The sequence below is a fragment of the Leptosomus discolor genome, chromosome 3 (genome assembly GCF_034619465.1).
Source record: "Leptosomus discolor isolate bLepDis1 chromosome 3, bLepDis1.hap2, whole genome shotgun sequence".
NCBI lineage: Eukaryota > Metazoa > Chordata > Aves > Leptosomiformes > Leptosomidae > Leptosomus > Leptosomus discolor.
The window spans coordinates 51,638,020-51,651,002 of record NC_141393.1 but is presented as its reverse complement, the minus strand read 5'-3'; the positions used below and the strand labels follow the sequence as shown (position 1 = coordinate 51,651,002).

Below are 12,983 nucleotides of genomic sequence, written 5' to 3'. Positions count from 1 at the left end.
AATGGAGGGAGGAAACACTGGCCAGCGTCAGCTATAGTTACTGGTGCAGCCCTACCTGGGCACTGTTAAGACTGTGAAGAGTTATCAACGCTGGGAGCATCAACCTGATGCAGAACAAAGTGAAGTGGCACTGTGAGCCTGGCAGCAGTGCAGGCATGGAGAGACCCCTGCAGAGGGGTCCATGATGAGACCCACACCCACAGTCAGTGCTGCCCCAGCATGGGGGACGTGGTGTCTCTCTGCTGCAGCCAACATGAACACCAGGCATGTGTGATATTACATTTATGTCTGATGCTGGGTGTGCTGAAGGCCAGAGTTGCTGGGGCCCGGGCTGAGCATAGAGAGGGGAGGCCTCAGGGGACAGGGGGAGGTGGCACTGGGGGACACGATGGAATGGCCCCTGGGGACACAAGGGGTGGGGTGGGGGGGTAAGCAGTGGCCCCAGGAGACACGAGGAGGTGAGCCGGTGAGGACGGGAAGGGGTGGCCGATGGGCACGCAGTGGGGCGGCAACCGCGGGCCGGCGCTGGGGGACCCGGCGAGGCCGGTGCGGCGTCGGCGTCAAGACACGGCCACGCGGCAGGCAGGGCGAGGTGGCGGCGCCGCGGCGCCGAACTACAAGCCCCAGAAAGCCCCGCTCCGTGGCGTGCTTTGTCCGCCTGCGCGAGGGGGCGCGACGGGGAGGAAGCCCCGCCCCCGGCGGCGGCAGGCGGCGCTGCGGTTGGCCGGCGGCGCTGCCGCTCAGAGCGGGGTCGGGGGTCAGAGTGCGCGGAGGTGAGTGGCGGTGTTGGGGACTCGTGGTGCGGAGTGTGTGCGGGGCGGGGGGGGCAGGGCCGGGCCGGAGCGGCGCCTGCCGCGGAGGGGGGCACGGCGCCGCTGGGCAGCGGGCGGCGGCACGGCCGCGGCACGGCACAGCCGGCGCGGGGGCCCGGCAGGCCTGGCGGAGGCGTGGGGCCGCCGTGGCCCGGGGCGGGGGGTAGAGGCCTGGCCCGGGGGGGGGGGCGGGGCGCAGCCTGGGACCTCACGGCGGCGGGGCCTGCACCGGGGCGGTGGCCTGCGGCCGGGGGTGTGAGACGGCGAGCTGGGATCCGGGGCGGGGCGGCGGCGCGGGTGTGGGGAGGCCGTTGGGGCCGGGGGGCAGCCCCGGCCCGAGGGGAGGGTGCGGGGTGGTTGCGGGCAGGCGTGGTGGCACTTCGTCCGCTCGACGCCAAGCCCCGGCTCCTCTCTGCCGGAGCTCCGGGCTGTCAGGCCCTCCATTCGCTGGACTCTGTCTCGGGTGGAAGTCTCGAGGGTCACAGTGGCAGCGGTCCCCCAGGTCCCAGCTGGAGCGGGATTACTTGCTGTTAAGACTTGATGAAGGGAAAAAACTGCCTACCCAGGGAATGGGGGAGTGCGTGGGCTGAGCGAGAGGTGGTAGCAACAGGGGTTTTTCACGTTCCTTTTGGGATATGGAGGTTCGTAGACAGAGGTGATGGGGTTAGGAGGTTTGATTATTTTTTTTTCCCCCCTGTTTTTTTATCCTCGGAGATTGAACTGGTCACCTGTCTCAGATCTTGAGACTGAAATAAACTTGAGAAGGCTTAGGAGTGTAGAATCTGTTTACTTGTTTCTTGACTGGCAGTAGGAATTTCTTCTTCTGTTCTTTTTGTGCTGCTGTACTGTTACAGGTGTTTCTTCTTAAACTGAGATGTATGAAAAGGTGTTGTCATTTACTCCTTGTGTTCTGTCTTTTACAAGTCCTGTGTCTGCTGGATTTACTTGGTCATTGCTGGCCCGACTAATAAGTCTGACATTTGTTTTACTATTTCTTTACTTACCTGTTTTCCTTACTGAGCTTTTGATTTCAGAAATGGGTGGATTGACAGCTGCTGCTTACTCTGAAGTCTTTAATATTCTTTCAGCCACAATGCTAGGGACCAGCAAGTTTTCTGATAGGTTAATGTTTGCACTGTGCCTTGGGAAGAATGAAGTATGCTGGGCTCTGGGCAGGTGTATCTCGAAGGTGCTGTTAGATGATCAGATGCTGTTAGACACTTGTTTGAGAGTTTTATTTATTGATTTTTTTTTTTAATGGTAACTTGAATTTATTTTATCCTTTAGTTGCTCTTGCAACATTGTAGCATCTCCTATCACTTGATGTTAAAGTTGGTGTTTGAACTTTTATTTCCAAGAAAAAATTATTCTTAAAATAAGTAAAGTGTTAGAAGCCCAGTTGGTTACTTTTCAGTGTGTGGGCTTGGGAAATTTGATTTCAGATGTTTTTATTTCCCTTTTCAAGTATGGAATTCTGGCCTTTGCAACTGAATTTTCATGTTAATTTGTAGTGTGGACTAAATGCTTGTCTTGTTTCATAGACTGGCCCTTTTATGGTTCTTGGTCATCTCAAACTTCGGATTGCTCTACATGAATGGTGTATTGGGGTTTGTTGGGGTTTTCTTTTTTTTGTTGTTTTTTTAAAAAAAGTTCACGTGTATAGCCAGACAGATTTGAGTGTTACCAAAATCCAGAAGAAGAAACTCATTAAAGCATTAAAAAGAAAATGCTTGTCTGGTTGATGCCAAATAAAGAAGTCCTTGGATTGAGTATACACTGATATGACCTAAAGTTTCTGCTCTGCGGTTGAGAGATACTTAACTTCAATTTGATTTCTTTAGGAGGCCCGATTACAGCTGTTTTGGTGCTTATCTTGTTTTGGCTCTGTTAATATTGGTAGGCCTTGATTTTTTTTTTTTAATATTATTTTTTTCCCCCTTAAGTTTTGGAAATGGAATTCTGCAAGAGACTTAGATGCATGAAGTTTTTGCACTTGAGTCTGCCTCTGTATCAATACAGTAGCCACCTCCAGCAAAAGGCCACAAATCTGTAAAGCACAGGTCTGGTGAAGTTCAGGTAAATGGAGTAGGACCAGCCACTGTGGCTGTACTTACAGGAGAACAGTGAAGGCTATAAGCAGCTACACATTTGTCACAAGTCTGTCCTTGGATCTGAAGCATGTGTTATTGCTGGAAATGGTCATCGCAGAGAGAGTAGTGCTGAGCTAATATATAAGTGTGGTGGAATGGCAAGCATTTTTTTTCAGCTCTTTGTTATAGTTGTTGTTTTTTCTGTGGTTGAGTGTTAGGGTCAACATCTTCCCTGGCTGGTTTTCCAGGCTCACTGAGACTGGGTTGTGTGGGAACCATGCCCCATTGAAGCTGCTACTCTGCTTAGAGCATTTGCCTGTCTACCAGGACAGAACTTTGGCGGAGTACAGACTTTCTTTTAGCACTTCTGGAGTTCATTTGTGAAGATCAAAAGTGACCAGTGTGTTGAGCAATGCAAGCATTGTCTTGCTGAATTCAGACTGAGATTCATTTGGCACTCTCAGGTGTTAACCTTGAAGTTCATTTTTCAGATAACGAAGGTGTGCAGCTGTACGAGTCGTTTGAACAAGTGTGGCATTCGTGTGTGAAAATTGAGTAATTATGCATGCTAGATTCCATTAAACAAAGGGTGGCCTGCTATGTCTCCTTTCCACTAAATTAGGCCAATATGCAATAGCAGCTTTTACTAACAAGAAGCATAGCAGCTACAAATCTCTTACTTCTGGCACTGGGAGCTCTGCTGTGGATTGAGAGCACTGAAATGCCGTAAATTTCAGAACATGCTCCAAGACAAGGGCTGGGAAAGTTTGAATGAAAACTAAGATGTGTTATCTTTTGACAGTGAATGGATTGACCATTGGAATGTGCTGTCTGAAGGTAGTGGGGAGCCTCCATACTTGACGCTGTAATTCAAGGCCAGAAACTTTTCTGAAAGATGTTCAGGCCTTTGGGCTCAATTCAGGAGTAATGAAGTGGAAACTTTATGGCCAGCATTACATGAAGTTCAGACAGGATGGTCTAATGGGCTTTTCGACTTTAAGTTTTATGTGTTGATACTGCTAGAGCCAAGATACCTACTCCCAGGTGTATGTCCTGGTCTAAGTACCTGGTTTGGTGAGCAGCTGAGCTGACCAACAGCTCCCAATGGCTCATCTCACTGCCGCTTCTGCCAGTGTGGGCCCATCCTCTCCTTTGAGCTTTGGCACTCGTCCAGCCTGGCCCCAAACTGATTCGTCTCACTAAGCTGGCAGGAAACTATCTTGTTTTAATTGTGTTTTATTCTGGCTGCATTAGTCCTTTCATAGGTTCCTGTGGTTGAATCAGCTCACAGAAGTGCCAGACAAGCTCAGGAACTGGTGTAAGATAATCAGCATGGTAAGACTAAGAGGGAAGGACAGGCCTGCCTCCTTTTGGCCTCCCAGAACTATTGGCTTGGTTAACCCCATTTTGTGTAGTTTCACCCTGATGCATTTTCTTATGGCTCCCACGCAGAGGCAGGAGACTGGACTACAGGATTCTTGGTCCGATCCTCTGCAACTGTTGTTTTCTTTAATACCAAATCTACTCTTCCACTGTGGCTTTCCAATCTTTTGCTGTCTGCATTTCTGTTGTTGCGTCTTTCTTTTATTTTTTGTTGTTTCCTTCTTCCACATTTTCTCTTAAGTGACCAGCCCTTTATTCTGTGGAACTTCTTCAGACTCCAGCTAGACCCATTTGCCTATCCGCGGTTACTCCTGCAGGAGGTTTAAAAATACACAGCAAAGCCTGTCTTAAGAGACCAGTCAAGGAGCTGATGAGAGTGGGTTGCCTAGCAGAGGTGGCCTAATAAAATTGGAGTGGAATTGTACTGTGCATCTTTGGGATGGCTTCTGGGTGGTCTGTTTGGACGAGTTCACGTCCTGCTGGTGTGGAGTCTCTTGCGGGTTTCACTGTATTGTCAAGTGAACTGAGATATGTTTGTTTCCCAGCCTCGTAGGGTGCGATAGCCCCAACAAGTGCTTCCCTAAGTAATCAGCGCCTTCAGCCTTGCTCATTGTGATCTCACAAGCCGTCACGTCTGTGATGTCACAATGGAAGAGATTCTGGTGCTTTGACATAGCTGACATATCTAGTGGTGCCTTTGACATATCAGCCAAGGAACGCAGCAGGAAGAATGAGCTCAAGAAATGGGAAAGACCTTCCTTAACCCAAGACAGTGCCCTCCATCCTTTAGTCAACCCTTTCTGTGTTCACTTCTCTCTTCTGTACTGGCCATATAGAGGGAAGCTGGTACCTATATAGGGTGCTTTTTTTTTTTTTTTAATTGAACTACTGAGATGCGTGTATCTCCCAGATGAGCGGTTGCCTGACTTTGCTCCTGTTACCCTCACTTGTTGTATTGCATCCAATTTTAGAATGTAAGTTCCTGAGAACAGGGACCTCCTAATCTGTAGTGGGAAGAGGCTGGGTGTGATTGCAGAGTGCTGTAACAACAAAATTATTGATGCCAAGTTGTATCTGAGCTGAGTAATGATGGGACAGCATGTAGGCATCGTGTGGCCGTGCTTTGGGAAAGTTACGTTATGGATTTTCCAAAACATGGGCTTTGTTGTCTAGCAGTGCTGGAGACAGACCCAGCCAAAAATGAAGGGAGTGCAGCAGTGGAAGCATACTGCATTTGTGTTCAAGGGATGATACTGTGAGGTTAACAAATTAAAGAAGCAAATTTACCTGTCTAAAATTATGTTGCATTATTAAAATGGTTCTAAAATCTTTGTGTTTTGTTGTTTGTTTTACTTTGTGTATTAGGGGGGTTTTTTTTGCAAGTTTGGATGGTGACAGTGGATAAGCTAGATTTGTTCATAGTCTCGTTTCTTGCCTCTCAGACTAGCCGGGTGCTGTCATTTTTGGACTTTAGTTCATCTAATGAAATATTTGGGTTTAGGTTAAGGTGGCTTTTTTTAAAAAATGGAGTTATGTCTATTGTCTTTCAGTTATATCTTCACAAAACTGAAATATGGGCTCACATTTGACCTCTGAATATGCATTTGAACAGCTACCAAAATGAAGTCCCATGTTTTTGTTACATTCTGTTTTAGCTGTTGCTAAATGTATGTGATTTTGTTCTACAAAAAGCATCTTTATTACCCTATCTTTTTACTCTTTATAATTTAATAGAATAAGACACTATAATTTAATAAAATGAGACAAACCTGACTTACATTTTGGATAGGTTTTGGTTTCTCTAGCCTTGAGTCTGTCGGAGGCCAGGAGTCATAGCTGCCCCTGCCCAGGCTTTGCACAGGGAATAAACTGAGGCATGTGACTCCCAAAGCTTGCTTGCTGTTATTTTTTAATTTTAGTTTATCTTGTCCTTTAGATTAGTTTAGTGGTTTAGATTTAGTGGGTTTTTTTTGTTTGTTTATCTTTTAATATGATGTAGGATCATATTGCCATAACAAAATAATTTAATATGTAAGTGGAAGCTCCTGTAAAACATACCATTTTTGGGTCACCCCTCCAACCTGAACTTAGGTGTTTGTTTTCTTGCCTCCTCCCTACATCAGCTTATCAAACTGGGCAGTGAAGGGGAGTATTTTTTGGGTTAAAGGCAAGTTATTAAAAGTTATGCCTTCTCTTGCTGCCAGGTGATTTTAATTAGATGTGGTTGTAAAAAGTAAATATTAATGTTATGTGCAGAGAGCCCACGAAGTTCAAGTTCATCGACTAATTTGTCTCACCGTTGATGAGTTTGAATCCTCTGCAACTTGCATGGTGCACATCTCTGTATGTGCCTTTAGGGCTGTCCTGCAGGTGAGGGAGAGCGCTTGCAATGCCCTGCTGGCTTTTGTGACCAGTGTTCTTCAGGTGGCAGGAGTTCCCCACCTTGTTCTTTGCTGCTGGTGGTTGCCCCTAAGTGGCTTCCTTGGTGGGAAGCCTGGAGCACAACAGCTGCTGGTGCAGATTCTCCGCTTCACGCTTGGTGGGACCCTGGCACGCCGGTGCTACAGCTGGCACTTGCCTTTCTCTTGGCTTTCTGTACTTGCTGGTGATCAAACTGTTGTGCTTTAGTATCGTGTGCTTGGACTGCTAGCAAGCAAGAGCTGTAGTCAGCCTGAGCTTGTCCTGTTATCTGCAGCTGATATCCAGAGATTAATTTTTTTAAAATTATTTTTAAAAGACAGTTACTGATTATAGCTGGTGGTCATATATGGCACATGCTGTTACACAGCACATAACAAAAACTTTATCTTCCAGCTGAAACCCGCCACATGTGGCCTTTTCCTATGTTATTGGGTGTTGCAAATGTAAAGAGTTGCCACATTTTCCTAGGTCTGTGTACAATCTGTCAAAATAATTCCTGAGATCCAACCTCTCAGTTCGTGGTCCCATTATGTTTCATACATATCTGTGTGAGGAACTGGAGCTGTGTGATATGAAATATTAACCTTGTAGGGCTGAATGCCAGATGTGACAGCTTGCACCGTCTGAGATTATAATCTGACCCTGTGTGCAGGTGTTTTACATAGGTTTGGAAATGGAATCACTGAACATGTGGTTTTATATGGTTAGAGCTGGGTTTCTAATTTTTGAAGCTGCATTGTTGCTGTTGGAAAAAATACGGGATAATTACTAGTGCTTTGCATTGTCATAGTCGTTATAAATGCTTTACATGACTTCCAATAAAGTATGTTTGCTCACCAGCTATCTTGTGCTCTGAGGCACTCTGACCTTGCCAAAGAAGATGATGTGAGGTCTTCCCAGGGCACCTAGAGCAGTGGCTGGGTAAACATGCAGTTAAAACTTCATTTGGCTGAAGGTGCGGAGTTTGCCGTGGGGTTGCTCTTATTTGTATGCCGTCTGTGTAGAGGAATCAGCATACAATACCCTGGTCGCACACCTTTGTTGAGAGCTTTGCTCCCTCTGCTTCACAGCAGAGTGGGGAGGGAGGCTGCTTTTAGGGTGGGGAGCCTGATCCTGTCATTAGACATGGACCACCTGCGGAAGTTGTTAGTGTAAACAGGCACTAGATGTAGGCTGTTACTTCCCTCTGCTGATGTCCCACAGTACCTGTGTGAGACAGACCTGCCAGGGTCTGGAGTTGTGCTGCTGTGTCTGCATGGTGACGTGCCTGACTCTTGCCGAGATGGCCAGTTTACCTTTGCCATGTGGACTCAGTGGCTTGGGAACCTGTGCACTGTCATGCGTGGTGTGGGCCAGCCTGAAGATTTGTGGGGTTCATGTCCGATGCCTTAGTCTTGTCAGTTAAGATACATTAGGGAAGTACTGATCTTGCTGTGTGTGGGTGGATAACGTATGTTTTGTTGCCTGTGTTTGATATAGGGGTTGGAGCCTGCCTGCCTCCCCCACTGCAACTGTGTGTTTTACACAGTAGGCTACAGACCAGGTTTTACTGCAACTAGCTTAAAAGCTGCTTATTCTGAGATACTATATTTGCTGTGATGGGTCTTTAGATTCATAGCCAGTAGCTTGAAGATTTAAAGCATGTATACCTTAAATATCCCTTATCTGGGGTAGGTTAGAAGTGAATATAACTAACTTCTATTTGGCTGTAATGCATTTATTAATGGCAGTAAAATCTGTAGATGGAAAAGTAATAGGTAGAACTGAGCCCCTTTAGGATAAATGCAATGTTGGGCTCTTCTGTTACGGTTTTGTAACTTGAGTTTTCAGTTTTCCAGGTACCTGCTGCCTGGTATACCTGCTTTAATAAAGCAAGCAGCCCCCCAAAAAGTGAAAGCTGTAAGGTGGGGATGTATTTATGCCATGGAATTGGAAGCATGGGCACTGGCTCAGTCTTAAACATCTCAGCTCCTTTGATTTTTTTGCCTTTCACTCAAAACCTTGGAAAGGGAAGGTTACCAAATGTATGTTTACTCGAAGCACACAACCTGCCCAGCCGCAATTAGCTCCTAATCTGGTCCTTCTGAGTTTCTCTGGTCTCGCAGGTAAATACAGATTTAGCTGTTATTCGAGGCATATATTTACCTCATTAAGTGTGTGTTTTGGCACGTGCATTATTTATTTGATGGACTAATGGATGGGAGAGCAAGCGCTGTCTTTTTCACAAATAGCGACTTTGTTCGCGGGTGACGAGTCCTCCCTTTTGCCTTGCCTGTTTTGGCTCTATGTGTCACGGTGGGCGCTTCTACCCTTTACAGCAGAGTGAAAAGTGAGCGCAGGCACGGGGAAGGCTGGGCTCAGAAACTAGGTGGGTGGATGCCACATGGTGCAACGGAGCTCTTGCCCACAGCCGTGAGCAGTGGGACCAACCGTGGGGATGGTTTTAAATATGTGTGTGTGTGTATATATATTTATATACACTAGAGGGGTTATTCATATCCTTGTTGAAGAGGACTGGGTTTTTGCGATTTACCTGTTTTGCTGTCCGTCCCTGTACCCAGCTATGTAACACCTCCATGAGTTGGACTTCAACTCTCATCCCAATAAATCTTATTAACAGCCCCAAGGCTGACCTGCCTTGGGCAGTGACAGTCCTGTGAAGTTTTTCCTGCGGTGTTTTAAAAGAAGGGTAGGGGGTGTGGAAATCCAGGTAGTCTCACATGGATAATGTGATTTATTAAATAGTGTTTGTTAAATAGAAGCATCAGAAGGTGATGGCTGGGTGAAATACTTCTTTGGGAGGGAGACTGTAACCTATGGAGTCCTGCTTGCATTTTACAGTTACTGCAGTCAATGCAGTTCATGTGTGGATTTGTTGAACTGATCTCCTCTGAGAGATACCTGACGTAAGAGATTGAGCGTAGCACTAGAATCACATCTCTGAGAAACCTCATACACAGAGCAAATGAGAACTTCCCTGGGGAGGAGCCTTCCAGCCACCAGACACGGGAGTTTGTAATGGAAGTGGGAGTTTTCAGTGCAGCTAACAAGTGTTTCAGAGACAAGCTGTTTGGATGGGTTGTAGTATTGATACGAGTATTTAATTCCTACCGTGTGTCAGAGGTTGCATTGTATATGAAAAGACAGAAGGTCTCCTCAGAAATTTCAATGGGGTTTAGATCAGATTTTCTGTGTTTTAAGTGGTTTTGTGTTCTGCCATGATAAGGTTCAGTGGGAAGCAGGGGTGATTGGTGCCTGGAGCCATGACTGTTGTGTGTCTCATAGTTCTTAATTTAGAGCTGTTTGCAGAGGTTAATTTCCAGTTGCCCATGATTCTGGACACCTTGAGCTCGGTCCAAATGTCATGTGTTGTGCTCAGAGCAGGTTGCTGAGTTATTTCAGGTTTGTGATGCTGGAACCTCCACCAGGAAGCACAGAGGAAATCCCTGTCAGAGGAGTACAGTGAAGAAGGAGATACTAGCAGAGATGAGATGTATGTGTGCATGTGTAACGTGAGTCTCTCTTCAGTTTCAGATGCCTCTGGATGTTCAATGATAGCACTCCTCCATACTGGAGCAGCAAAGTTTCCCCAAAACTTACTTCCAAGGGCAAGACAAGCTGTGTGCTCTCTCCTCCCGGCTGGTGCTCTCAAAGGGTACAGCTCCATCGTAAGCAGGAAGCTGGCGTCCCACGGCTTTGGAGCTTCCATGGCAGCAATGTCATCCTTCCCTCCACAGAGATATCACTACTTCTTAGTGCTGGATTTTGAGGCTACATGTGATAAACCACAGATTCATCCTCAGGTAAATAGTCAATTATCCCGTTGCAAGTTACTGCTACTTGGAAGGAAAAAGCACAGTGCTGGTTCCCTTGTTTTCTCTGGTTTGTCCCGCCTCCTTTCCGTTGGTGGTCCTGGGCTCTTGCAAGTCACCTGCTTTCTCAGGAGCAATGCTGGGACCATTCAGTGGGAATGAAATGAAGGAGCCTGATTCCTATTAAGGAAGTGACAAATCACATATTATCAAAAACACATGTTATTGAAAACATCTTTAAGTCATGCGTGCTTGTCATCTGCCTGAACTGGGGAGAATTTAAAAATTTTTGGCTGGGAACCTGCTTTAGTAGAGTGCTCATGGCAGCCTTGTTTGATTCTGCAAAGAAAAAAGGCTGTTGGTAGCCAACAGCTTTACAAAAAGACAAGTTTGAATGATAGGAATATGTGCAACATAATGGTGTTTCTAAGTAGAGAAGAACAACAGTTTGGAGCTATCTGGTCTTGCTGAAGTTATCTTGCCTGTGTGTTAACTCTGGAGTGTAATGAGACAGGAGTTCAGTTTCAGAGAGATTTTCCGGTGCCCTACCACTTGAGACATACAGAGATAGAGAAGTACAGGGGATTTTCTGCAGAAGGTTCTTCCGTAGTAGCGTAGAGCATATTAGTAAATATATTTTCAGTTGTCAGCAGGATGGGCCTACGTTTTCCATTTAAAGTAGAATACCGTGCCATAAAGAATTTTAAAAAGCCTAATGTTGGGTTGGTAATAAATGAATAGAATTTTTGAGTCTCTAAATTGAACTTGGACTTCTCACCCTCCTCTGCTGAGCAATTGGCCTCTTAGGGGTATTGCTGGTAATATATGCATTGGGTCAGAATAACTTTTGTTTGCTTTGTTTCGAATAGGCTAAGCAGTTTTCAGTGTGGTTATCTCGTTACTGAAATGACTCGATACAGTGTGTTTGTTTTGCAGTGCAGCTGCCTCCCTTGGGCTTGTCCAGTCAAAGGGATGCTGCAAGCTGGGGTCAAACCTGACTCCTCTCTTCCCCAGTAGTGCCTTGGTGAGCTGCCTGCCTCCTGCGTTTCTTGAAAAATGGATGGCAAATTGCTTGCTCTTCTGGTGGGTCTTTGTGGGAGACTCTTGTGGCTGTGCAGCCACTTCTGCAAGCAGGGCCTTAACAGCTCTCCAAGTGAGATGTCAGGCTGTTTCCTGCATGCTCTGCCTCAGGTGCACAGACCTGTCAAAGCTGTAAATTGGATCTACCTAGTCCCTTTGGGTATGGGTTTGGTCTGTGCACATTTTGATGCAAAACCATGATGCATGTGGAGCTAGTTTACAGCTGGCAGTAAAAAGGAGCATGAGTGGAATATGATTACTACTCTTTTAAGGAGCTTTGTCCCCAAGTCCTTGCCAGGGAAAGTAATGCTCTGGGCTGATGCGCATCTGCTATATATTTTGTTGGTGAGATGGCACCTTTAAGGTGGAGATGTTCTTCAGTGTTGTTTTTCCAGTCTTCTGTGTTCAATGCCTGTCTGCATCATACAGTGTGTGGAAGGGGCTGTCAGTTCCTCACATCCTCACCAACAAATTAGTTTGACAAATAAAGAAATGGCTCTTGCTACATGGGAATCAGTGTAGCTGGAAAGGCTGAAGGTGCATGCCAGAATCAGGCAACTTTATGAAATGAGACTTTAGTTGATCACCTACCTACATATTACCTTTTTGCTGACAAGCACGGCTTTTGTCCTCTTTACTGCTGGCCTGTTTCTCATGGTGAGCAAACTGTGCCATGTATTTCCATAATGTTTTGTGCAAGGTTTTAGTGGCAGGATCTTTCACTGGAGCAGTGGCAGGCAGGTTTTGGAGGTTTGGTCTGAGGACAGACCTGGGAGCTAGGAATGGTCAAGTGCTGATCTTTACTGTCATCCTGGTCCTTTTTCTGCTTTTAATACCTGCAAAATAGAAGTCTAGATACAATGAAATTGAAATGCATTGGGATTTGATGAGGAAGTTGCACATAGAGAGCTAAGTTGTGGTCCACGTTACTTTAAGTGGGTAAGCATAGCTTTAAATTTAGCCAGCTCAGTCTAAAAGTCTTGCAGAGTGCACTTGCCACCATGTAACACACTTAACATTCCTCACTAACTGCTCTTGGAAATACTGTGGCTTCTTACCAGAAACTACTGAAAGAGCTATTTTTTTATCTATGCTAAGGTGTGTGTGACTGCCACATCTGCTCCCCCTCACACTGTATTTGCTCGTGCTCTTCTGCAACCGGCAGCCTTGCTGGCTTTATCCCTGGGGAAGTCCTTCGTGCTCATTCGGGGGCCCTGAAGACTCCTTCATTTCCATTCCCTTTCACACGGCCAGATCTCTCTCTAAGGTCTCAGAGCATGGCCTCTGTAATGGGGATCAAGGAGGGTCAAGGACACTAGTGTTCCCCTGGGAAGCTGTCTGCATCGTGGCTTCAGTGGCTGGGGCCACTAGCTGAGTGCTTTGTG

General features: G+C 46.4%; 1 protein-coding gene across 1 annotated transcript in view; it reads left to right on the top strand.

Moving 5' to 3' along the window:
* The first annotated feature begins 756 nt into the window (after positions 1-756).
* ERI3 (ERI1 exoribonuclease family member 3) overlaps positions 757-12,983 on the top strand; it is a 134,522-nt gene continuing 122,295 nt past the window's right edge. The window contains exons 1-2 of the mRNA XM_086462682.1: positions 757-773; positions 10,235-10,509. Of these exons, the coding sequence (XP_086318808.1) occupies positions 10,258-10,509 (252 nt within the window). The 5' untranslated portion in view covers positions 757-773; positions 10,235-10,257. The remainder of the gene's footprint in view (positions 774-10,234; positions 10,510-12,983) is intronic.